The 26957-nt window shown below is 41.7% G+C and overlaps 1 protein-coding gene across 4 annotated transcripts in view; it reads right to left on the bottom strand.

The window, feature by feature from the left end:
* Window positions 1-26957, bottom strand: part of DCC (DCC netrin 1 receptor) — a 1057140-nt gene that overhangs the window by 47536 nt on the left and 982647 nt on the right. For all 4 annotated transcript variants that reach the window (XM_069219408.1, XM_069219414.1, XM_069219423.1 and 1 more), the window contains exons 21-22: window positions 13728-13760; window positions 12855-12920 (exon numbers count right to left, since the gene is read on the bottom strand). In XM_069219408.1, the coding sequence (XP_069075509.1) occupies window positions 12855-12920; window positions 13728-13760 (99 nt within the window). The remainder of the gene's footprint in view (window positions 1-12854; window positions 12921-13727; window positions 13761-26957) is intronic.

Below are 26957 nucleotides of genomic sequence, written 5' to 3'. Positions count from 1 at the left end.
GTCGATCCGGTGGGCCGTGTGTGGAAGTTCCGGTCGCAAATCAGGCACCGTGTCAATCTTCTCCTTGCGAAGTCGCGCTGCGTGGTTACGGTTCGGCGTGCAAGTGAATTTCTCGCCGCGGGGCAGGCTGTGCGTCGGTTTTAGCAAGCTGTGCATCAAATTTTCACCGCACAAGGAGTCCAGTTGCAAGAGGGAACTCTTTCTGGTCCTGAGACTTCAGGGAACAGGAGGCAAGCTCTATCCAAGCCATTGGAGAGCCCTTCTTCACCACAGCCAGAGAGCAGCAAGGCAGCAGGCCAACAGTAAGGCAGCAGTCCTTCGCAGAAAGCAGTCAGGTGAGTCCTTTGGGCAGCCATGCAGTTCTTATTGGCAGGATGCAAGTTCTGGTTCCAGTTATCTTCTCCAGTAAGTGTCTGAGTTGGAAGGGGCAGAGGTCCTGTTTATATACCCAAATGTGCCTCTGAAGTGGGGGAGACTTCAAAGAGTGGCTTAGAAGTGCACCAGGTCCCCTTTCAGTTCAATCCTGTCTGCCACGGTCCCAGTAGGGGGTGTGGCAGTCCTTTGTGTGAGAGCAGGCCCTCCACCCTCCCAGCCCAGGAAGACCTATTCAAAATGCAGATGTATGCAAGTGAGGCTGAGTATCCTGTGTTGGGGGTGTGTCTGAGTGAATGCACAAGGAGCTGTCAACTAAACCCAGCCAGATGTGGATTGTAAGGCACAGAAAGATTTAAGTGCAGAGAAATGCTCACTTTCTAAAAGCGGCATTTCTAAAATAGTAATTTAAATCCAACTTCACCAGTCAGCAGGATTTTATATCACCATTCTGCCATACTAAATATTACCTTCCTACTCCTTTCAGATCAGCAGCTACCACTTCAGTAATGTATGAATGGACAAAGATAAATACAGTTTTCATATTAAGGGGTACAACCTACAAAAAAATAGTTTTTATCTCCACTGTTCAATGTCAGTTAAAGAAAATTCCATACGAATCCTTTTGCACAGGTTCGTACATTTAATGTATAGGAGATGTAAATGACCTTGTAGGTTATGTTACTGGAAATGTATAGTACAGATTCTGCCATCAGCATGGATGCTAACTCTTCACCATCTTGTACAAGTTGCTCTAATAAATTCTTCAGTACTCATTACGACCAAGTCAATATTAAATATCCGATAGAATACATCTTTAATGAACAGATTAAAAACAAAATGAAATGTCAAAAAAGGCAGAAGAGTGCAAAGGCAAGGAACTCCCTGGAACCCCTCTGCCTAATTTTCCTACGTTTCTCTCAATCTTCAATTAACTTTTTTTTTAACTTTGACCTTCTGGGCCCTCTTATCATATGACTAGCAAACCATAATCATAACTATGTTTGTTGTAAATGCATAATCATACATAAATATATGCTGCTGTTTATGTAGTACCAATACAAAAATAAACAAGCTGTCACATAAGATGCTGTAGTGAGGAAATAGGCAACCAGACAGCAGTACTAACAACACCAACTTGAAATAATTGCGCTTCCTAGGAGGAATTGCACAGAAGCTTATTTAAACTGAGCTGTACACTATAGCACAGTTCTCCCACTCGTTCCAAGAAGTAATGAGTCAGCGCTAATCATATGCTCTGTGTCCTGTAAAATTAGTATTTTTCTTGCGGGGCTTTAGACTGTACCTTGGGTGCCTGACTCGTGTTTCCTCCAGAAGATGAAAGCAGTGAATTGCCAACAGGCAGAGCAAACGAAAAGATGTTCATGGCTTATCTCCTGTGAAACCCAGTTGGTAATGATCAGAAGCAATTAATCTATTGTAATCTACAAGGCTTTCCCCTGTGTTTTCACTATCTGGTGAGGCTTAATTAGTGTCTTGTTCCCCACCAAGAGACATGAACAAATTGAAAAGCGGCAGCTCCATAGATTGCACGTTGGGTTGCTTCCGTTTGTAGCTGGAGATGCAAGGATTAATTAAGAGGAGAAATCCCAGCTCTACGGGCTTGTATACAGGTCTGTGCATTTGTGTGGCTACACTTTGATTAATTAATTTAATTATTGTGTGTGCCTTTTAAAAGTTGTGTCGCACTTTTAAACTAGGGAGTAATTCAAAATGAAGCCAAATTGCATACTGCTATATAAATCTTGTTTTTTGTAGCTTGTGACAGATCTTCCTCGCACAGACCCCTTGATTGACAGAATCATTTTTAAATTGTTGAAAACGTGTATTTTTCCATTCTATACTGGTTTCTTTTGTGCCAGATGCAATAATCTCAAATAATATTTCTAAAGCCACTTTAATGTTATGGTCTGTATTTCTCTTGTCTTGATCGTTTATCAAATTAACAAATCTTTTTTTCGGTAATGGTCAGAACTGGGCACTGTCATTTGGAATTCATACTCTTTGTACTCGTCTCCACTCTCTTTCTCTTGGCACCCATTCCACTTGTCTTCACTTTGCCCACTCAAAGCAATTAGATGGTGTCAGGCCCTAGTGGGCTTCCTTGTCCCTCACTGTGAACTTTACTGTAGCAGGTGGGCTGCAACACGGTGTAACAGTGTTGCCCCACCAATTGGGATAATTAGAGGATGTGCTTGGGGGAGAGATAGTAATAGCAGAAGCATTAGCCAGAGACATCGGCAATGACCCATGTTCCGAATCCCCAGTAGTGGACAGTGATAGAAGCTGCTCTGCAAATGAACGAATTTTGTGGACATCTTTATTTCTTCTTTTGGAGTTGAAAAGGTGAAGAAACTCTGGGAGAATGATTACCTGAGTGGGAAAGCTAGATGGAACACTGAGAAGACAAAAAAGGTTTGGTATCGAAATCACCTAATCAAAAAAGTGTATAAAAAAATGAAACAGAGGAGAGAACACCCAACATCCCAATTAGCCGAGCCAATCAAATGGTAGCCAAAAATAAAACCTTAGTATGAAAGAATTTTAAGTCCACTATTGCAATGGTTTACAGAGAAGTTAATTAAGAGACACTGGCAGTAGGGGACGGTCCTGAGGAGGTACCGGAGAGTGAAACAATGGCCATCATAGCAAAAACACTTCTCAGAAATCTAAACACTAAATCCAATCAGCTGTACCTCAGAGAAAATCAATCAGCTTTAATGACTCACAAGAGGTAGACTGAAGGTTTTATTAAAAACACCAGGATTCACAATTGCACTAGTGATGTGCCTATTCATTAATTGTCACTGAACTACAAGACTAAAGTATGCAAGGAGCTACCCCTGCTTTCCCTCCTAACCTTTGAAGATCCATACCACCAGATGTAGCCTCAGCTGGGTTAAATCTGGGAAGAGTGGAAATTTCCAGTGATATTATACCGACATCCCCAAAAGCAAAAGATTGCTGGGCAACGGATCAACATGAAACTCCTAAAAGCATTTCTGCTCAATCATCTCTGATAGCTCGAAGTACCAGATGTCAGAGGGAATTGAAGGGAGGCACAGAGGAGATCCCAAAGCCATTGAATGGAAAAAACATCAGTCCCCTATGTTTTCATTAATGGCACTAAACTGCAGTACTTAGGAAAAAGGATGTTGTCATCTGCGACAAGAGATCAGCCAATGACAGCTGTATCTATTCAACAGCTTCAGAAAGAGAACAGGGCTTGGTCACAGATCTACTGAGCAGAGGAACACTATTGATTCAAATGATCTGCATGCCCATTCTCCTTCTTTGGAAGATAAAAAGCCATCATAGCCTGGCACACACACCTCTCTTGAGTTAGGGCTATTAAGTTCAAGTTTGCCATCTGTTGATATAGGCAATACCAGTTATAATCCTACCACTGAGTCTCTGAATGAGTGGTGTGAATTATACAAGGGCTTGACACACTGCTGCTTATGCTCTCCAATTGGAAGAATGCTTTGCTTCCTCTTGATTCTAATGACCTTGAACTGAATAGTTCCCCAAGACTGCTCCCCACCCAAACCTTCTTGTGTTTATAATGGGTGGCAAGAAAGAGCAAAGGGCGTACCTTTGTCCAGATGTTCAAGAACCAATCAACATTAAAAATGTTGATTCTCACAGACGTTATTGGTATCAGCGCTATGTAATCCTCTCAAGCTGGTGTCCACATTATACAAAATGCCACATCTGGAATAACAGAAGCAGTTGAGCCCAAGGCACTACAAGCTGCCATTTTGCCTGAACCCTTTATTAGTCCCTAGCCATTGTTTATGCTTGACCTCATGGTGATGCACAAGATAGTCATGAAGAGAAGAGAATGGAATGTATGAGTCAATTCAAACAAGAGGCAGAGAAGATCAGCATTTATAGCCAGATTCACCTGGTGACATGGGAGAATTAAAGTCTCCAAGAGAACACAAGTTGAGGAAAGTGATCCAGTTGCTGGCCCACTACATTCTGAACTTGTCAATGGGAGTGGAAATTAAAACTGAGTGAAATGTTCATTCACAGTCATAAAAGGTTATTTGCTTGCACTCTAATGTATCATTTGGTATGTCTGGTCCAGTAGAGAGATGGTAGTAATACTGACTCAGGGAGCATTTAGTAGTAGGGATTGAAGGAACATTCTAGCTTTAATTGTGCCATGTTGCAGCTGCTTGGTGACATACACATCTGGGAAAGCAATGTAGGGAGGGAAGAGTTGGGAGGCTAGAGTTGTGATAAATGTATTGTAATGTTTTTTGCTGAATGCTTTATTTTGACTGGCACTAGAGCTAAAACGGGACAAGTGCACACTTATTTCTCGCAGTGGATTTGCTCTGATAATAAGTGTAAACATACATTTTTGACCAGGAATGTACACTGCATGCTTGATCAAATTAAGATGGGTGTTTGCTGTTCTTCAGTATGCAAAATACCAAACCCCTGATCTTTTGAAGTTACATGATCTGAGAAAACAGGGCTGATTACAGAAGCCTCCAAACTGTTTGCCCCCATTTATTTTGTTTTTGCTGGTGTTTTCCTGACTCTGAGGGTGCCCTGGGCATTGCTAAACAGTCCCAGGACCAGTGCTCTGATTAAAATGTTTATGCAAATCAGGCTAATTATAATTGGCAGTATCAACCTACCTATAAGTCCCTAATATATGGTATGTAGGTTTAGGACCCCCAGCATAGGTAGTGCACCCATGGGTGCACTGCTGTGGTGTCCAGTGTTATTTTAAAGGCAGGCCTGCCTTTCTGACTGCTTTTAAATTAATGTTACCTTCAAATTCGACTTTGGAATTAAAAGTACTTCCAAAGTCTTAAACTACCTTATTTTCACACATATGTAACCCCTAATGTGTACCCTAAGTGCCATAGGGCAAAGTGCTTTCTAACTTTAAGCAGGAGCCTTATGAAAGATGTTTTATAAGCCTTGGTGATGGAAAAATGGCCACATTTGTTTTCCCTCACTGTAGTGAATGGGCTCCATAGGCTAACATGGGGAGACTTTATTTTAATTAATAAAGTCTCAAAAGAAGCTAGATATGTCACATTTGCTATCAAACATATTTTTATAACATATCCAACAACTAGCCATTGTTGAATTTACAATAACTAGTTCAGGAAAAGAGATTCAGAACTCTACCTCAAAGTTGCCAACTTCAGCTCTGTAGGGACCTTCTCTGATTGGCCAGCATCTTGCCTGGGCTGAAGACAAAGGAAGTTCCTGGGGGAGGAGATCTGCCTCAGCAGATGGTGAAACAGGATGGGGGGAGAGCAGCCAAACTGGTCTTCAAAGGAGAGAAGGACATTTGGAGCAGCTCAAGACCCCCCTCTTCCCATTTAAGGAATATCCAGAGAACCAGGTGCCCCCTTGATTAGATTAGGAGAGGGCAGGAAAGGGGTGTATTAAGAAATTTTACCCACACCAGTGGGTGCACTCAGCCGACCTAACTTCCAAAATTTAGATTCTGCCATTTTACATTTTAAGGACTGTCACTCCCTGGGATTGATTTTTGCCACATTCCCCTGGAAGTGGTCATCCAAGAGGGTGGTGGACTGCCTGTGATTGGACAGTTGTCCCCCTCTGCCTTCCACCCCAGGAGCATGGATAAATATAGCAGAGTTGCACCCACATCTCAGATCCCTGCTGAAAGAAGATACTGGAGAAGAAGGACTGCCCTGCTGGACCCCTGATCTGCACCTGGACACTCCACTCAAAAGGATTGCACCAGCTGCACACTTTGGGATTCAACAAGAAAAGGAATTTGCCTTGCTTCTGCAACTCCAGTAGTGGACTCCCTGGTAAGTTACAGGTACAAAGGAGCTGCCCAAAGTCCCCTGCATCAATTCCTGCAGGAAGAGCCCAGCTGACCAACATCCAGTGGCCATTTGAGGATTCTGACCAAGTTCAGTCTGAGAATTGTAGTCTCAACTGCCAAGGAGCAACTCAAAGCGTTTGGAACCTTGGATCAAGTTGTGGGCACTTCAAGGACCTCTGGTAGAAGATACAGAAGCTTGGAGACATTTAGAGCCACTGTTGTAAACAGCTACATAAGTTGAAGAGCTGCATTGTGGGAGTTGTAGTCCCAGGCCCCAAGTGGCAAAACACAGCCTCTGAACCCGTGGCTGGTGCTGTGGACCACTTTCCTGTATCAAGAAACACTTCTGAAAGTTAATGTAATAGTGTTACATCCTGAGTGGCCTGAACTCTGGACTTTTCCCTGTCCTGTGTGACCTTTTTTAACGCTTTGAGCACTAGAATTACTTTTAATCTTCAAAAATGCATCTCTCCGGTTCCCTACATTGGATTTTTGTTGTTTTACTGTCATTTTTAAATGCTTTACACACCTGTATCCTAAGTTAAGCCTAACTGCTTGTTGCCAAGCTACCAAGGGTTGAGCTGGAATTAACTTATTGAGACATAACTGGACCTAGTGGGGTGTTAGTGGCCTTTTGCTAGGTGTAGGTACTTACCTGCCCTTACCAATAATCCACTCTCCAACACATGAAAAACACTTCTTGGGATACAACTGTTACTTCTTGCTAGGCTATGGTTAGAATAGGGTTGATGATGCTGGATTCTCACAGCAGTCCTAATCTTTCTGAGGAGAATCTTCCCTTTGGTGGTTACAGAATGATAGTTTGCTCAGCAGGATGGCTATGTCATGGCACTAGGCATGATAGGAGGATGTCCTTTAACATTGTTTAGTGGATATGTGCCTCCATTGGTAGACCAGGGTCTGAGATAACACCTTTTGTGCTTATCTATCCTTTTTTGAGGGGAATGTCATAATGGTGAGGAACCCAGATACCCAGAAAGCCAGAGCAACAGAACACACCATAACAAAATTCTATTAAATTGGGCCGCTTCTCATGAGTTGAGTGGCACTTGGCAGCAAGGGTAGAAAGGCTTTAATTACAACTCCTCCCAATATAACTCCTTTTCCTGTATTGACTATGTTCTATTCTGGCAAAAGATCTCCTGTAGGTTCAGGGCAAGGTTTGCCGAAATTTAAATTACGCTGGTGTGAGTAGTGTTTTTAACACTTTGGTTTAATACATAATGGGGGTTATTCTAACTTTGGAGGAGTGTTAATCCGTCCCAAAAGTGACGGTAAAGTGATGGATATACCACCAGCCGTATTACGAGTTCCGTAGGATATAATGGACTCGTAATACGGCTGGTGGTAAATCCGTCACTTTTCCGTCACTTTTGGGACGGATTAACACCTCCTCCAAAGTTAGAATAACCCCCAATGTGTCTTTGCATTAAAATTCGATAGAAGGAGGATTATCAGACTAAAATATAGCCCAAAATGACAAAGGTAAATCCTTTGTTCTGCCTTCCTCGGCTTGAGCTGCTCAAGCAACAGGAGGGCAGAAACCTGTCTGTGAGGTGGCAGCAGCTGGGGCTGCCTGGAAAACCTCAGAAGGCTGGTTGGGCAGTACTGGGGGTCCACTGTGGAGCCCCCAGAGTGCATGAGATTGTAAAACCAATACTGCAATCAGTATTGGGGTACAATTACAATTATTGGGATACATATTTTTCCTAAATCCCCTTAATTTTGCTAGAATTTTGGCTAAATAGACAAAAGCAAATTTTACACACCCCTAGCTCAGGGTACCAACTTACTATCTAGAGGAATCTCTGTACACTCCCAGCTTACACTAAACATTGGGAAAAGGTAAACTGGCCATGCACACAAGGCTTTGGCAAGGTACGAACCTAAAACATACAAAGAGTCTGGAAGGTTTTAAAATGTCGCTATGCTGTCTATGGCAAGGGTTAACATGAAATCTTCTGCAACATGGCTGTTTCGGTATGAATTCTGCAAACATACAGTTATCTCCAACTCAAATGTGCCTTGGAGATTCATTCTCCTAATTTGTCAGGACCATTGAGTTTAGTCCCCTGGAGGGACAATTAGCACTCACAAAAAGTGACAGAGGTGCTCCATACAGGGTCTATAAGTCTCTTTTTGCTAACTCTCCAGTAGACTTGACAGCCCTGCAAGCTAAATGGAAAGGGAACTTTAGGGACCTTGGAGGATGTGCATAGGAGATACACCCTGCTGACTCCCAGGGAGTCGGCTCTAATTACAAAGAAGAATCTCACTCAAATTAAATACCTGCCTCAAATATACTTCATCTCAGAATCTTCTTGCAGGGTCTACAGAGACCAGTCCCCACAGCGTACCAGATGTCACAAGGGAACAGGTGACTGGTTATGTATGACATGGTCATATTCTGGATGTGAGAGAACAGGGCTGATTGCAGAGGCCCCCTAACTTTTTTCCCTCATTTTCCACTTTTGGCTGGTGTTGTCATGACTCTGATGGTGCCCTGGGTACTGCTAACCAGTCCCAGGGCCTGTGCTCTGTGTAAAATCAGTATGCAAATTAGGCTAATTATAATTGGCTAAGTCAACCTACCTATAAGTCCCTAGTATATGGTAGGACATGTAGGTTTAGGGACCCAAGCATAGGTAGTGCACCCATAGATGCACTGCTGAGGTGCCCAGTGTCATTTTAAAGGCAGACCTGCCTTGCTGGCTGCTTTTAAATTAAAGTTACATGCCAATTCGACTTTGGAATTAAAAGTAGTTCCAAAGCCTTAAACTACCTTATTTTTACATATAAGTCACCCCTAAGGTGTGCCCTATGTACCCCTAGGGCTGGGTGCCATGTAACTATAAGCAGGGACCTTCTAAAAATAGTTTCATAAGCCCTGGTGAGGTAAAACAGCCAAATTCGTTTTTCCCTCATTGTAGTGAATGGCTTCCATAGGCTAGAATGGGAAGACTTTATTGAAATTTTAAAAATCCCCCTAAGTAACAGATACAAGACGTTTGGTATCAAATTAATTGTTATAATAAATCCCACACCTTCCAGTTGTGGGATTTAATATAACTTGTTCAGGTAAAGAGTTTTAAACTTTACCTGAAAAGTTGCCAACTTCAGCCCTGCAGTGTTTTTGCTGCTGTGCTCTGATTGGCCAGTCTCTGGCAGCCTGGCCAGGCTGCCTTGATGAGGTGTGGAGTGGTCTGGCTCCACACAGAGAGATGTGCCCGGGGGAGGAGGTCTCCCCTCAGCAGATGTTGAAGCAGGAAGGGGGAGGGCTGCCAAATTGGTCTTCAAAGGCAGAGAAGGACATTTGGAGCAACCCAACAACACCCTCACATCCTTCAAACCCAGACAGTTAGGTGCCCCCTTGATTAGATTAGGAGAGGGCAGGAGAGGAGTGTGTTGAGGATTTTTAGACACACCAGTGGGTGGGCTCAGCCAGATGTAACCTCCAAAAATCACTTTCAGCCATGATGGATTTTTGAGGAATGTTGCTCCCTGGGATTGATTTTTGCCACACTTCCCAGGAAGTGATCATCACAGGGGGAAGGACCCTGCCCCTGATTGGAGAACCAGGACCCCCCTGTTTTCACCCAGGAGCAAGGATAAAACTGGTAGACCTGCACCCACACCTCAGATCCCCATCAGATTCCAACAAGGAAGAACTACAGGAGAAGAAGGACTGCCCTGCTGGACCCCTGACCTGCACCTGGACACTGCACTATGGAGGACTGCACCAGCTGCACACTTGGGCTTTACCACTAAAAGGACTCTACCTGCCTTCTACTGCTTCAAGAAGGGACTCCCTGTTTGCTACAGGTACAAAGGAGCTGCCCAGAGTCCCATGCATCAAGTCCTGCAAGCAGAGCCCAGCTGACCAGCGCCCAGTGGCCAATTGAGGATTATGACCAGGTGCATTCTGGGAATTGTAGTCCCAACTCCCAAGGAGCAACTCAGAGCTTCTCAAACCTTGGATCAAGTTGTGGACACTTCAAGGACACAAAAAGGACCTCTGGAAGAAGATCGAGAAGTTTGGAGACATTTGGAGCAACTCCTTAAGTTGGAGAGGTGCATTGTGGGAGTTGTAGTCCCAGACCCCAAGAGGCACACAAGAGCCTCTGAACCCTTGGCTGGTGCTGTGAACCACTTTCCTGAATCAAACACTTCTGAAAGTAAGTGTGACAGTAATACCTCATGGGTGGCCTGAACTCTGGACTTTGTTCCTTTCCAGTGTGACCTTTTTTAACCCTTTGAGTGCTAGTTGCTTCTATGCGCTAGAAAGCATTAATTCTTTAAAAAAATCATATTACTGGTTCCCCTTATCCGATTATATTCGTTTTGGTGTCATTTTAAAGATACAAATATAATCTATTTTTATAAATTTATTTTTAAACTGTTTCGTGTGTTTTATTTAATTATTGTTTGGTGATATTTGAATGCTTCACGCTTTGTCTCCTAAGTTAAGCCTTGTCGCTTGTTACCAAGCTACCAAGGGTTGAGCTGGGTTTAATTTACTGAGACCTAACTGGACCTAAGTGGAGGTTAGTGGCCTATTGCTAAGTGTACGTACTTACCTGCCCTTACCAATAACCCATTTTCCAACACTGGAATAGTCCCATTTTGGGAAAAGTATTTCAGAAGCTGGTATAACCCTTTGGGAAGAGGTGTTTATAGGAGATTGGGAAGATATTAGGGGCCCTGGTGGGGGTGAGGGGGCGTATTGACAAACAGATATACTGCCAATATGTCTGGCTGATGGGCATACCTAGCCATTGGATGCCCCAAAAAACATAAAAACTCTTTCGGGACAGGTAATGACATCATTTTCCACTACCATGACAGGAGTCGTAATGGAACCATTACATTCTCCAATTGCTTATGAGTAGACTGGAACTACTAAATGTTGTGTTAATATGTCGCACAATGTTGAGAGATATTGTGTGGGTCCAATAGGCTCTTATGAGTTGTCATTTTCTAGTAAAGAATGTCGCATAAGAAAGGGCTTCAGAACCAAAATGCAACATATTAAATGGTGTCTGGGTACCAAACATGTCCTAAGTATGTATACAAAGATCAACAACCAAGACAGAAAAATCATCTTCCCTGTCATCACCCAACATTTTCAACATAATTTGGTGTAACAATGAGCACATTCTGTACCTCAACTATTTCAAAGAAATCTCAAGTATAGTATGTCTTATAACGGACAGTCGTGCTCTTTTTATGGTTCAGTCAGCATCCGTTCAAACTAAAGTGATTATAGTGCCTAGAATCCTTAGATGAGAAGCCAGGCACCCATGCATTCAATAACATGTCACAGATTTCTTTGCAGATGCTACTGAGTGTGAAACTAATGGATGCCAGTGACACAGTGACAGAGCTTTCGGAGACAAGATGAATATATGGTCAGTAACAATGGTGTTTGGACTATGACACATAAGTGGTAGTCGAGATGGACTTCAGATGTGTGGTTTAAAGCTTGGGGAGGCAAGAGTAGTTCTCAAGTGATGAAGTGAATATTCCGCCATGATGTGGATAAGGGAAAATCAATTCACATAAATGTTTGCTGTTTGTGAACTTGGAAATGAAGGCAACCCCATTTGCGTCTAGACAAACATGTTATAAACTGATTTCAAATTCGCTTTGCTTGGTTAACATATTACAAAATTGAAAAAAACCTTGTTCCCCGCTTTTGAAATGTTAATAATGGGACTGTAAGTAAGGTGCAAATACATTTGTATTATTTAGCTCTCAAAGTCTTAATGAATTAGATTTCTCCTAAAGCTGTGTATTAGGCATGTAAAAGGATAAGTAAAAACAATGTATTGTACGCATTTAGCAATGATTTCACTAACCATTTACCTGTTTTCCTTATTTCTGCTTCCTTTAATATTGACAGGTCAAGATGTATTGTTATACTCATAAGAAGACTGAGCATACTTATGAATGAGGAAATAACACTTTGCCAGAAGCTTTCTCTGCAACAAGAAACCTTGCCAAGGGGTTGAATCCCGAGAGGGATACCCTAGCCCAACTAATTGACACAAAAGCTATTGTCACATAGGTGGGTGCAAGTCCCTAAATGCACAAGTATCTAAGTAACAGGCAACTGGATATACAGCACAAGACTGGTGTGACACCTGGCTGCAGGGAGCTAGCCAGGTAAGCTCTCTTTCAGGGCTGCGTTTAGACCCTAATTGGAGTAGGGAAGCACCTTACAAGTTGCTGCTTAGTGAATAGAGTGGTGCACCAGCACTCAACAGCTCCACACTGTCCACACTTCACTGATGAAAATCCAAACCCACAGGGTGGAAAATCCGATGGTGGAGAATGGATTCTGAAGGGAAACTAGGTGGTGGTGGGGTGGTGCCTATCCACAAGGATTCTTTGTCTCTTCCATGTTTTAAGCTTTGCCAGCTTGGAACACGCAAAGTTGCTCTACGCTCCTCTAACCAACTTGGTACTCTGATAGTAATGTAGTTTACTCTTTTGAAAGAAACATTTTTACACTTTACTTGCATAGCTATAAAAAATACCTGAAAAGAAAGAAATTAAAGAAGAAAAGCATACGTTCCATAAATATGTGCATCAAGTGATAACTTACCATCGATGCTGTTCCTACCAATTAGGTTATTATCTACAGGCCAATATGCACCATCTCCATGTCGACCTGTGGATGACATGACATAGGTCAGCAATGTCTCTTTTCACAGGTATGCCATCAGCTACATTTCTATTTGCCCTATTTTGAACTCACAAGCCTCTGTGAATTGGTTCCAATACACCAAAAAATGGGAATTAAACATTTTATCCAGATGAAGTAGGTCTCTCGATTTCAGTACTTTTATCTATCTTAATATGTGAAAGAAGAGCATAGTTGTTAAAATGCTTGCTAAATATATCTTGGATAGAGAGTGTGAAGTTGTGCATTTGAACTATAATACCCGTAAATTGCCAAGTCTAATCACTGATCTTTTTGTAGGTGGATTAAAAACCTCCAACCGCATATATTCTTTGAATAAGGTGCAGGAAATGTTCATTTGAACGAATATATTGTTGGAAGGTAGATGCAAAACATTATTTAATTTTCAGTGTAGTTTTCAGCTACTTCCACCTATAGCAAACAAGGCGTAAGGCCACCCTGAAAACTATTCCCGGTGTAATCACACTTAATGTGAATTATGCAGAAGTACCTAGAGCCTAAAAATGTATTTCGTATAAAAGAGCTTGCCATTTTAATCGGTCCTTCAAAAAAAGAAGCACAAAACAATTTCCTGTCATGATAATTTACATTTTTGCCATCAGGGTGCTGCTTTGGTTTAGCGAAACATCATTAACAAGATTAATCCCCACACCAGTGTCTGCCTCATCAGGTGAGAAGATAAGGTGAAAAGCAGAACGCAAAATGACGACTGACATCAGTCCTAACGCGCAGCATTGATTCCTAGAAAAGCTTGATAGACTGAGGCAGCCGTACCTTGGTCATTAGCCATTTTGTCAGGGTGCTCCACTGCAAGAAAAGGACAATATTGTTAGATCATGGCAGCTCCTGGTATGTAAAGTGACAAATCACACAGAGAAATATGGAACCATATTTTCATATCATATTACATGGAATGATACAGGTAAATGTATGCAGTTTATTGATCATCTTCTTAAGGACTGCAGAAAAAGGAAAAAGAACAATGTATGGAATGTGCCAGGTACTAAAAACACACTGGGTTATAAATATATTCTGCCAGCATAGTACCTATTTTACAAACGCTTTTGTGCACATAGGTGTAACAGGCAGGCTAAATAGCAATCTGTACCTGGAAATTCCACATCTCTATTCATACCAAGATGCTTTTAGCACGAACAAACGTTCCTTGAAAAAACATGTAAAACTATTCATGTTAAAGGCATGAGTGATAGCCTTTCCAGGATGGAAGAAGGAAGTGAGCTATAGTGAGAGGAACTTCTTCAAAGAGAAAAATAATTTGTTTGTACAGAAAAAGTATAAAAAGTTAAAAGAGCAAATTCACATTTCAGCATGACTTAGTAAGGGGAAGCAGATTTTTATATAGTAGAAAATCTTAGAAATTCAGCTGTTATAGCTAGCGTTATTTAAAGTAACTATAACTCGTGCCCTAAGGTAACTATAACTTGCGCCCTCACCATGCACTGCTAATTATCTGAGATGTTACATCACTCATGACATCTTCTTTGACATCATTGATAGTATCAATGCAACATTAGCAGTAAAATGTTTGTTGAGAAAACTGTGCACGATGAGGGCGCGAGTTATAGGTACCTTAGGCCATGGGTTATAGTTACTTGAAATAAATCTAGCATTTTAATTTCTATGGTTTTGGCAAGTAAAATCTGAACCTAATTATAACGTCCCTCTAACCTTTGTTTTTTTAATGAATGTGTGTGGGTGTGTTTATATATATATATATATATATATATACGTATATATATATATATATATATATATATATATATATATATATATACCTGCAGTCGCCATTAGGTAGTTATAGGTAGGACCTAGTTTCCAAAGATGGAAAAAAAATTGGTTTGCCACTAACTTTGGTGCCGCTGGATAAATCTTCATGAAACTTTACAAATGTATACTTTGGTCAGTACAGCTGCTGTCTGGAAAGTTCCAGGGTGATCCATCAAGTGGGGGCTGAGAAAACAGGGAGTACAAAATGCTTTTTCCCCATTCATTTTTCCATAGGAATTTTGAACATGACTACTGCCTAAACCGCTGGACGAATTTACACCAAATTTGGGAGAAAGGTAGGTCTTGGTACAGAAAGCACACTTTTCATGATCTGGTGTAACTCCATTGAGTGGTTTTAAAGATCTTAAAGGGCAACAAATATAGATATATGGGCATGCAGATAATCCGCAGATGAATCCGCAGATTCGTGAGCGAAAGAAAGAACCTGATTAACTGTCCACAATGTGTTAAGAAAGTTGCGGCCGCCACTTTGTTTCATTGGGGAATGGCCCCCGGGGCTAAATGGAGGCTGGAAATAAAATAAAGGGATTAGGGTAGAGGTGTCCTTATCACATGGGTTTGTATATGTCAGATAACAGGAAACAAAGGTGTAAAATAGTATAACACAAATTTTTGTGATTTTATAAAATCCACAGACTGAACTGCGGGGACCAGCGCGGCCCCCTGTGAGAATTTTCGGGTAAACCCTCAGATTTTGAAAAATGACATAAAAATATATATATATTTACTTTGCACCCATTTTCACTCTTAGACACACCCTGTCACACCCTCTCTCACAATCAGAAAGATACTGTCACACCAAGGGATACTCTCACACACACATTTTCGCACCCAGACACTCGCACATCTGCTCTGCCATTTAGACAGACACTCTCACACCCACTCTAACACCCAGAGAGACACTCGCACACTCAGGGGGTCATTCTAATCTGCCCGCCAAGCGGGAACCGCCAGAAGACCGTACCGCGGTCAAAAGACCACGGCGGTCATTCTGAGTTTCCCGCTGGGCTGGCGGGCGACCGCCAGAAGGCCGCCCGCCCGCCCAGCGGGAAACCCCCTTCCACGGGGATGCCGGCTCCGAATGGAGCCGGCGGAGTGGAAAGGGTGCGACGGGTGCAGTTGCACCCGTCGCGATTTTCAGTGTCTGCTATGTAGACACTGAAAATCTTTGTGGGGCCCTGTTAGGGCGCCCCTGCAGTGCCCATGCCATTGGCATGGGCACTGCAGGGGACACCAGGGGCCCCACGACACCCGTTCCCGCCAGCCAGGTTCTGGCGGTCACAACTGCCAGAACCAGGCTGGCGGGAAGGGGGTCGGAATCCCCATGGCGGCGCTGCCTGCAGCGCCGCCATGGAGGATTCTTCAGGCCAGGGGAAAACCGGCGGGAAACCGCCGGTTTCCCTTTTCTGACGCGGCTTTACCGCCGCGGTCAGAATTGGCCTGGATGCACCGCCAGCCTGTTGGCGGTGCATCCGCGGTCCCCGGCCCTGGCGGTCTATGACCGCCAGGGTCGGAATGACCCCCTCAGTCTCTTACCCAGACAGATACTCACCAAACCAGACTCACCACAACTACTGTCACACCTAGATACACCCTCTCAGACCCACTCGCACACACAGATATACACTTTGACACCCACTCTCATACCCAGACAGAAACTTTCACTTCAGTCTCTTACCCAGACAGACACTCTCACATCCACTCTCACAACCAGACAATCTCATACCCACTCTCAATCCCACGCAGACATTCTCACACTCACTCTCACACCCAGACAGACACTCTCACATCCACTCTCACACACAGGCAGACTTTAGCACACTCACTCCCACACTCAGAGAATCTCATGCTCACTCTCACACCCAGACAGACACTCTCAAACTCACACTTAGACCCAGGCAATACTCACACACTCGCACCCAGAGAGACACTCTCACCCTCTTACCCAGACACACACTCTCACATCAACTGTCACAACCAGACACTCTCATACCTACTCTCATACCCAGAGAGAGACTCTGACACTCTTTCTCACAGCCAGACACACACTCTCACACCTTGACATACCCTCTCACGCCCTCTCACACACCCAGACACTCTCATACGCACTCTTACACCCAAAGAGAGAATCTCACACCCTCTCTACGCCCAGACATACACTCTCACACACATAGACATACCCTCTCGCACCTTCTCTCACATCAGATACATACTCTCGCACCCACTCTCACACCCAGACACTCTCACACCCACTTTCACAACCAGATACTCTCACACCAATTCTCACATCCAGACAGACACTCTCACATCCACTCTCACACCCAGACTGACTTTCTCACACTCACTCTCACACTCTGGCAGAGACAGAATGGGTTTTGAGAATGTAGAAAGATGGTTGGTGTTCGATTTATGTGATAATTTAAAAATAAATCAAGTAGACCTCAATTGAGAATTTGAAAACTTTTCTATGAGAATTTTCATGGAGAACTCTCAAGCAGAAAAGGAAGATGCTTCAAGAATTAGATCCCTGCAAAGTTAGAATATTAATTAACTTACAAGGCCATTCATTGGCATGCCTTTCAAAGAAAGTCTGGAGAAACACTTTCCATAACTTTAGGAAGTTAGGTGTAAAAACACCAGCTTTATGTTTAGGAGATTTGAATAGAGCTCAGTTACATGGTAGTGTGGCAGAAGTAGAGGAGGTTTCTGAAGCCAGAATTCCATATTTTGGGCCTACAGAAGATAGTACAGAAAATGAGGAAGTAGTGATTGGAGATGTAGATCAGGTAGATATATAAATTAATACTAAGAAATTTACAAAAGAAATAGGAAAGCTCAATATACTGTGTTCTGAGAAACCTGAGTATATTTGCATTTGTTGTCATCACAAAAATGAAACTCGTAATGTAGCACTATTTTGTAAAACTGAGCTGGATAACAATGATAAGTGGAAGGAACTTGATGAAGTTAGAAGAACGTTTTGAGTTAGACACTAAGCAAAGAATATGCACGTATTGTTATGACAAATTAGAGAATAACAAAATGCCAGCTAGAGCAATTCATATTAGATTAGAAATGGTACCAATGCCAGAAGTTCACCAATTAAATATGTATGAATCAATTTTAATACAAAGAATGGAGCCAAAGACAGGTAAACGGCCAGCAACAGAACTACAGAAAGGACTTAAAGGAAGAGTTGTTTATTTACCTTTAGATTTAAAGAAATGTATGCTTGAAAACTTAGGTCCACCTACATGGTTTGTGAAACTAATTTGCACAGAGTATGCATGAGATGACTTACTAGAATTTCTAAGAGAAGCAAATTCTAATGATGAAGATACCAATTTAAAAACGGCAGGAGAACTTCGCTCTTTGGATCCTTCTAATGTGTGTAGATATTTCAATCACAAGTTTCAAGCAATGCTGGCTTTTATATGCACAAAACAAATCCTCTTCTTGGAGAGGTTACAGATTTTTCCTACAAAGCTCTCCACAACATTGAACCTGCATACCTCAACCACCCTCTCATCTTACACACGTCCACCAGACAACTCCATTCAGCTCACATGGCCCTGGCTGCCATCCCACAAATCTGGAAGATCACAGCCAGAGGAAGATTCTTCTATCTCACCATGAAGACCTGGAACTCCCTCTTCATCTCAGGAAATCTCCCTCTCTGCCTCAATTCAGGGAGGACCTCAAGACCTGCCTCTTCAACTGAACAGGCCCAATAGCACTCCAACTGATCTGCAGCCCACCCCCAGCACCTTGAGACCCAAACTGGTGATTAGCTGCACTTTACAAGAAGATTGATTGATTGAGTGCAAATATGGACATACAGTTTGTTGCATTCCATTGCTGTTTCCTGCTATGTTACTTCATACATCATCACTAAATCAGAGAAAACATGGATGAAGGAAACACGGGAGGAGCTTATAGCAGAGAAATCTTTATCAAAGAAACTGCATTTTTTCAAGTTCAAAATGCTGTCACATAGGAAGATAAGCTCATTTGAGTGTTGTGAAAGGTTGTTTTTTAGCTAGCTTGTACTCGAAGTCTAGAGGAATTGTTTGGTTTAGTCTAGGACTTGTCAACACGCGAAAGAGAGTCTTAAAGTCTTTCCCAGAAATTCAGCACCTAGCAGGGTTTGACCTGGAGAGTACAGATATTATGAAAACAAATATTTTGGCTACCTACTATGCACGAAGAAGTGCATGCCTTGAAAATGTGTGTCTTTATTAAATTCTGAAGCACTATACGTAAAGAAAAACAATGTGTCAGAAAACATTGATAAAGGCAAATATGCAGTAGGTTTGCTAACTTAACTAACTATAGAAAACGTACTTGTCAAACTAGTGAGAACAAAAAATATTTTTCTACTTAGCACTTCTCCAGCTGTTCAAACCGTGGCATTCTGAAACACATTTACTTGGACAATACAACTCCCATAAAGACTCGTTCAATGCTGTAAAAGACAGCATTGAGTGTCCAATATTTCAGAACTATCTAAGAATGTTGAATGAAGAAATTTAACAACAGGAGACAATTGCTACTGAGACAGCAAAGGACAGCTCACAAAGCTGCCATAGTGCTGGACCTCTTAGTCAAGATCCTTTTGGTCAGCCAATAATTGATAATAAAGCTGCCATAGCAATAAATTAGGTGGTGACAACAAGCAAGAGAAGAAAATGTGGACTTGCACCAGTTAATAGAACAACTAAATGATGAGCAGAAAGGAATATATATGTAAGTGAAAAAAATAGAGCATGGACTTCTGCATGAAAAAAATCAAGTTTTAAGCCAATTCTTGTATATATTAGAGGACAATCTGGCACTGGAAAAAGCTTTTTAATTCAAGTTCTAACCACGTATCTACAGAAGATTACAGACTCCATTTTGTCATGTGTTGTAACTGCGCCTACTGGATTAGCTACAGACAAAATCAAAGGAATTACCTTGCATCATCTACTTATGCTACCTGTTGAACTCAATAATAAAGTGGAGTACTAAAAGTTATCTAGTGAGGCTTGTAACGGAGTTTCCCAAGTGTTGAAGAACTCAAACCTTTTAATCACTGATCAGGTGAGCATGGTCTCAAACTTAATGCTTGCCTTTGTGCATTTAAGAAGAATGTAACAGATATTAAGAGGCCCAGATTTAAGAAAAGTGGCACTTCAGGTCATGAAGCGCCACTTTTTTTGTAGCCCATTGCACCTCTTTAACGCCACCATGTGTGCGCCGTATTTAACATGTGGTGCACCATGGCGCAGGTTAGGGACAATAGGAGATTATTTTTATGCTATTGTTGGTGCAAATCTTGCAAAGTACATGAGACCATTAAAAATAATGGTGTGTTTCCTTTTAATGACTGCTCTGTGCAGGCGTTACAAATGCAGCTAAAAATGTCGCAGTGGCATCTCATAGATATCACTGCGCCATTTTTGCCTGCCCCTTATGGGGGGAACGCCCTGTTGCATACAGTATGCCTGGCACAGGCATAATGCGGGGAAAATATTTAAAAAGTGGCACAATACAAGCTTTGTGCCACTTAGTAAATATGGCGCAATGCTTTTGCCACACTATTGCCACATTAGCGTAACAAAAGGTATGGTAATGTGACGATAGTTGCCACTAGGCCCTTCTTAAACTTGGGCCAGAGTATGATGTCATTTTTTAAGGAAAATATGTAATTGTGTTTGGTGATTTATTATGACTTACCCCCGTGAAAGGGCAGCCAGTATATAAGATACTCTCACATGAAGGACCCTATAAGTCTTTAACAAAGCTTTGGAAATTTAAACATTTAGTTGAATTTCCAGAATAAAGAACGAATTAGAAATATGCATCAAGCAACTGATATGGCAATATGGCAATATGATGGCAATATGGAAATATTCTGAAGGACATCAAAGTAGGAATACTGTCAGTAGAAGAGAAACATTGTTTGGAAACCTGACTTATAAAGAATACATTTCCTTCCAAAAATGCTGCAGCACAGCTAATGGCTGAATTTATTCAACAACAAAAATCCATTGTGTGTCTACTACCTACTCTTTAAAAATGCATCTCTTTCAATGAACAACTGCTGCAGCTAGATAAAGAACAAATACTGAATCTTACAGCAATTGATAAAATGGAACACCAAGGAGTAACAATAGTGTTGAATGAAAACCTACAGTAAAAATTGGATTATTTGGAAAAGTCTGTTTCCAAACCGCTTCAGCAATATGAAAATATTCTGAAGAACATCAGAGTAGGAATACTGTCAGAAGAACGGAAATGTTGTTTGGAAACCTGACTTTTAAAGAACATATTTCCTTCCAAACATTTTGCAGCACATCTAATGTTTGAATTTATTCTACAACAAAAATCCACTGTGTGTCTAATGCCTACTCTTCAAGAATGCATCGCTTTCAATGAAGAACTGCTCAACTGGAGAAAGAACAAACACTGAATCTGACAGCAATTGATAAAATGGAACACCAAAGAGTAACAATAGGTTGAATGAAAAAATACAGTCAAAATTGGATTCTTTGGAAATGTCTGATTCCAAAACTGCAGGATTTTAAAAGTATCTGTTTGTAAGACCTACAGGGTGATTTTGCATCGAAGTTTAAATGTTGAAGAAGGATTAGTTAATGGGTCCATTGGCAAAATAATTGATTTAATTTTGTATCCTAATAGAAATGAAGTTGAATTCTTAGCAATTAAATTTAATGCCTTTGAAGGTGTAAAACAGATAGCAAGGTTTCTTTCTTGTAAAAGACTTGTATGTTCACAGAAAGCATTTTCCAATATCTTTAGCACATGCTGTAACAATTCATAAGTCTCAAGGGATAAGTGTAGGTGCTGCATCTATTGACTTTGGTAGCACCGTATTCAAGGAAGGTATGTCATAAGTAGGATTGTAGTAGGTTAGGACTTTGTCTGGTTTGTATCTCATATAGTTGGATGACAGTAAAGTGGATGCTGATTAGAGTTGTGTGATAGAGTATAACTGTTTAGGAAGCCTGTATGCTCCTCATGTAGGACAATACCCAGATTATGAAAAGCCTCAAATATTACCAAAAGAAAAGATTTTGAAGGATCATACTGACGTTCCTGATAAAAAGAGGCAAAAAGAAAAGGATGAAGTATTAGAGAAAAACAATTGTTTCAAAGCTGGTGAAATTGGAGATTCCAAGTTCTCAAATGTCTCTGGAGTCAACTGCTATCCTAATGTAGGTCTAAATGCACTATTTTCTTTACCTGTTCTTGTTCATTCAATTAAACAGAAAAGGGATAAAAGATTGTGCTCTGCAATTTTTATCTTGTTAGAATACTTGTCTAGTGATGGAACTAAACCATTTTCTGCATCTCACAGTAGAGGTCTTGTAGATGTATGCACTGGATCTGTGCACTTCACACAAAACACTGAAGAAGATGCACAAGCATTCTTGATGGCCGTACTTCGCATCTTAGAAGAGATGGTTCCCATTGACGACCTATTTGGACTAAGTTACTCATGGCAGCATGACTGTGAAAATTGTTTCTTTTCTTCAAAAACAGAAATAGATTCAGATCAATTTATCTACTTAACACTACCAGCCTGTAAAACTGTCAGTTTTGACAAATTATTTAAAGCTGCATCACAGAATAATACCTGCACAAAATGCAAGTCAGATATGCTATTAACTTTAAACATAAGACAAACTGGCAAGTATATCATGGTAATGTTACAGCCATGCAATTCAGATGGAACTAAATAGGAAACTCTACTGACAAAATTTTAAAGCAGGACAAATTTCAATTTCTAGTAAAACATATACATGTAAAGTCATTATTTTTTATGAAGGATTAAGTGTTACATCTGGACATTACGCCATCTACATAACAAATACAACTAGATGGACAGAGTGCAATGATACTAAACTTACATTTAAGCAGAGATTACCCAACAAACTATCAAATTCTTAACTTTTGTTTCTTGAACCAAAGTTCTAGGGAAGATTACTACTGAAGGAATGGAATAGTACATGTATGGGACTTTTATCTGACCAAATAGGGCATCACACTACCTAAGAAGGGTAATGTCTTTATAAAGAATTGTATGTCTTCAAATCTCCTTAGATGGAAACCACAGACGTACTAAGCTGGAAATAGAGACAAACATCTTTAGAAGATGAAAAGAAAGACTGCTAAACCTTTCTTTCATGAACAGCTGGAAAATTATTAAAATAATAACACCATTGATATACTCTACTATTGTTAAATGGATTAATGGACTTTATGACATCATGCGGCCTACCAAGGATGATGTCTTTAGCTACCTTTTTAACCACTACTATGATTCATACACATTAACTATATTATAAAGCTAAAATATCCTTTATATAATTTGACAAGTATAGCTGAAAGAGTTTGGTAAATATTTGCAGTGAGTGTCATACACAGTAATGTTAATTCCAAATAACATGCTATGTAGTTATAGTTGTTTTTAAAGTCCATATGTTTTTTCTCCACACTATTCAAGGATGAGTATCTGGATGCACTTAATTTATAGTGCAAAAGTATAGCAGCTGAGAACAGTGGAGAAGGAAATGTGACATGCTTGAATAATATGTGTAATTTATATTCAGTAGTATACATTTCTTCTGCCTTCTAATTAACATTATTATCTTTATTACTGATTATGAAGTTTTAATGAATAACTGAACAATATGAAAGTTTAACTTTTCTTTATATCTTGTCTCTTTTCACACAGATTAAAAGACCTATTTATTGTGGTAATGTAGGTAACTTATTACATCTTTCTTCTTTGATAGACCATCCATAGCAATACACAAGTACACAAGGTTAATTATACTAATACACCAACACACTAATGTAAATAGACCTACGTATACACATATGCATACACTAACACACTCAGGAAATACTCATGCATAACATTAAGCACCCAGGTAAACACTAAAGCAAACACTGATATATCAAAGTAAACATTGGTATATGCTCACTCATCTATAGACTTATAGATGCAGACATGTACTAATCCTTACACTGAGATACTCTGGAACACACTGATGGATATACTAAGACACCCAGTTACATACTGATGCATACACTAAAACAGCCATACAAACACTGATGCATACACTAACACACCCAGGTACACACTGATGCATATACTGATACACCCAGTCACACACTTATGCATAAAGTTACACATCAAGGCACACACTGAAAAACACACTGATTATGCACTGAGACATCCAACTACACACTGATTCTTACATTGAGACATCCAGGCATACACTGATCTAAACACTAAAACACACAGCCACACAGTGATTCATAAAGTAATACATCCAGGCACACACTGACATATATACGAACACACCAGGCATAAACCTTATGCATACACTAACACACACAGTCACACAGTGATGCACTTACTCATAAAACCACACAGACTGATGCATACACTGATCAATGAAGGTATATACTAATAACGACACTCAAACACTCAGACAGACACTGATACATACACTGTCATAGCCAAGCAAACAGTGATGCATATACAAACAACATTCAGCTACACACATATCCATACACTAACACGCCTAGCTACACACTGACTTATATGCTGAGATACCCAGACAAACACTGATGCATACACTGACACAGCCAAGTACGCACTCATGCATACACTGATACTTAGCAAGCACACACTGACGTACAGACTAACACAACCAGGCACACACTAATGCAACACTAACACACACCAATACACAGCAATGCACAGACTGACACACCCTCTCAAACACTGTTGAATAAAGTTACAAACCCAGTCAAACACTGATGCATACACTAACACAGCTAGGTACACACTCATCCAAACACTAATACAAATCTAGCACATACTGACATATAGACTAAGACATCCAGGCACACACTAATACATACACTAACTGTATCTGTGTGCGATAGTGTATGCATTAGTGTGTGCCTGGGTGTTAGGCACACACTATTGCATACACTATCACAAACAGATACACGTCAATGCACACACTGACACACCACTCAGACGCTGATGTATACACTGACAAACCAACTCACTGTGAGTTAAGAGAAAGAACAAATGTGAGCTCCTGCACTTGTTTTAAATATAGCCCCCAGGTGGGACAGGTCCCAGGGACAGGCAGGCATTGTATAAAACAAAATGACCAACATTCTGACTGTGCAACCAATACAAATCATTAATAAGACAGATTTTTGCAGGTGAAGTTGCATACTAAGGGCCATATTTATACTTTTGACGCAAAACTGCGCCAGCGCAGTTTTGCATCAAAAAGTTTAAAACCGGCTAATGCCATTTCTTTGTGCCACCAGGGCATAAAATTTATACTTTGACGCTCCGTGGCGCAAACCACAGGTTAGAGTCCTTTTTTTTTACTCTAACCATTGCGCCACGTCGTAAAGCAAAACAATGTTAATGCAGAGAAAATGACTCTAATCCGTTGTTCGACGTCGGAAGCCAGATACGTGCCATTTTTCCCCACAATAGTGTCAAAAAGCGGTGCAAACACAGCAAAATGTGCTCAGGAGCCCCAAAATAGATCCCAGAAGCCAGGGGAGATCCCAGGGAGACCCAATTGACCAGGAACCAGCCAGGAGGACCCAGACAAGACCCAGGAGAGGGAGAAAAGAAAAGGAAGTGTTGTTTCAGTGCAGAGGAGCAGGAAATACTGGGGAAAGAGGTGACGGAACAACAGCATCAACTTTTTGTCACCTCAAAATTGCCAATTGGGAGGAGAGGCAATTTGGCAAAAAATTGTGGACAAGATAAACAGTGTGGCAGAGGTATGGAGAACAGTCACTGAGTGCAAGAAACGCTGGCATGACTGCAAGCGCAGAACCAAAGAAAAAATGGCCAGGAACAGAGGCAGCACTGCAGACAGGAGGTGGGAGTCAAGCACCGCAGGAGGCACTGGACCAGATGGAGAAGATGGTGGCAGCTGTCATCCCAGAGGAGATCGTCACAGGAATTCAAGGACAGGACAGCTCAGACTACCAAGAAACAACACAGATGCAGGGTAAGTTGCATGGGGGACAAAAATGACTAAGGTGGTCATTCTGACCTCGGCGGTAAAAGGCGCCTACCGCCGGTCAGAAATCCTCCATAATTCCGCCGCGGTCGCGGTAACCCGCCACAGTCATTCTGACCCGCAGCAGCCAAACCTCCGAAAATCCGACAGCCACAACAGACCGCCAGACCAGCGGTCGGCGGAAAAGTGGAGGTGACCAAACCTCCACCGTCACGCCAACAGAAATACGCCCATGCCATTACGACCCACGAATCCACGCGGCGGTCTTTCAAACGCGGTTTTCCATTGGCGGTACACACCGCCGCGGTCAGAATACACACAAACGAACAAAACTCAGCCACATTGGCCGATTTGAATTACACACACCTGATACACATACACACACCACTCCCACACACACAATACAATATAAAACACACACCCACATCACCCACAAACCCCAACGACCAAAAATTCAGAAAGAAGCACTGAGAGACACATCAGCGATCACAGAATACCATCACACAGAGGCACACTACACCATCACCCACACAATATCCACACACAAAACAACACACACCACCACACTCAACACACTTAACTACACATACTCCACCCCACACATCATACACACCACTCCATGGCACCCCAAAGACACCCCCGCTTCTCAGACGAAGAACTCAGGGTCATGGTGGAGGAAATCGTTCGGGTAGAGCCCCAGCTCTTCGGCACACAGGTCCAATACACCAGCATTGCCCGGAGGACGGAGCTATGGCAGAGGATTGTCGACAGGGTCAACGCTGTGGGACAGCACCCCAGAAATCGGGAAGACATCAGGAAGCGATGGAACGACCTACGGGGGAAGGTGCGTTCCATGGTATCCAGGCACAACATCGCCGTGCAGAAGACTGGCGGAGGACCCCCACCTCAACCCCCACAATTTACAACATGGGAGGAGGAAGTCTTGAACATCCTGCATCCTGACGGCCTCGCAGGAGTCGGCGGAGGAATGGATACTGGTAAGTTGAAGCTTCACTACTGCTTCCCCCCACCTGCATGCCAAATCATACCCCAACCCTCACCCCCATCCTCAAACCCCACCCTCACCCCCACCCCCATCCTCACCCCC

This window comes from Pleurodeles waltl, chromosome 1_1 (genome assembly GCF_031143425.1).
Source record: "Pleurodeles waltl isolate 20211129_DDA chromosome 1_1, aPleWal1.hap1.20221129, whole genome shotgun sequence".
Classification (NCBI taxonomy): domain Eukaryota; kingdom Metazoa; phylum Chordata; class Amphibia; order Caudata; family Salamandridae; genus Pleurodeles; species Pleurodeles waltl.
Note: the sequence above shows the minus strand (reverse complement) of the source record. Positions and strands in the feature narration are given on the sequence as shown.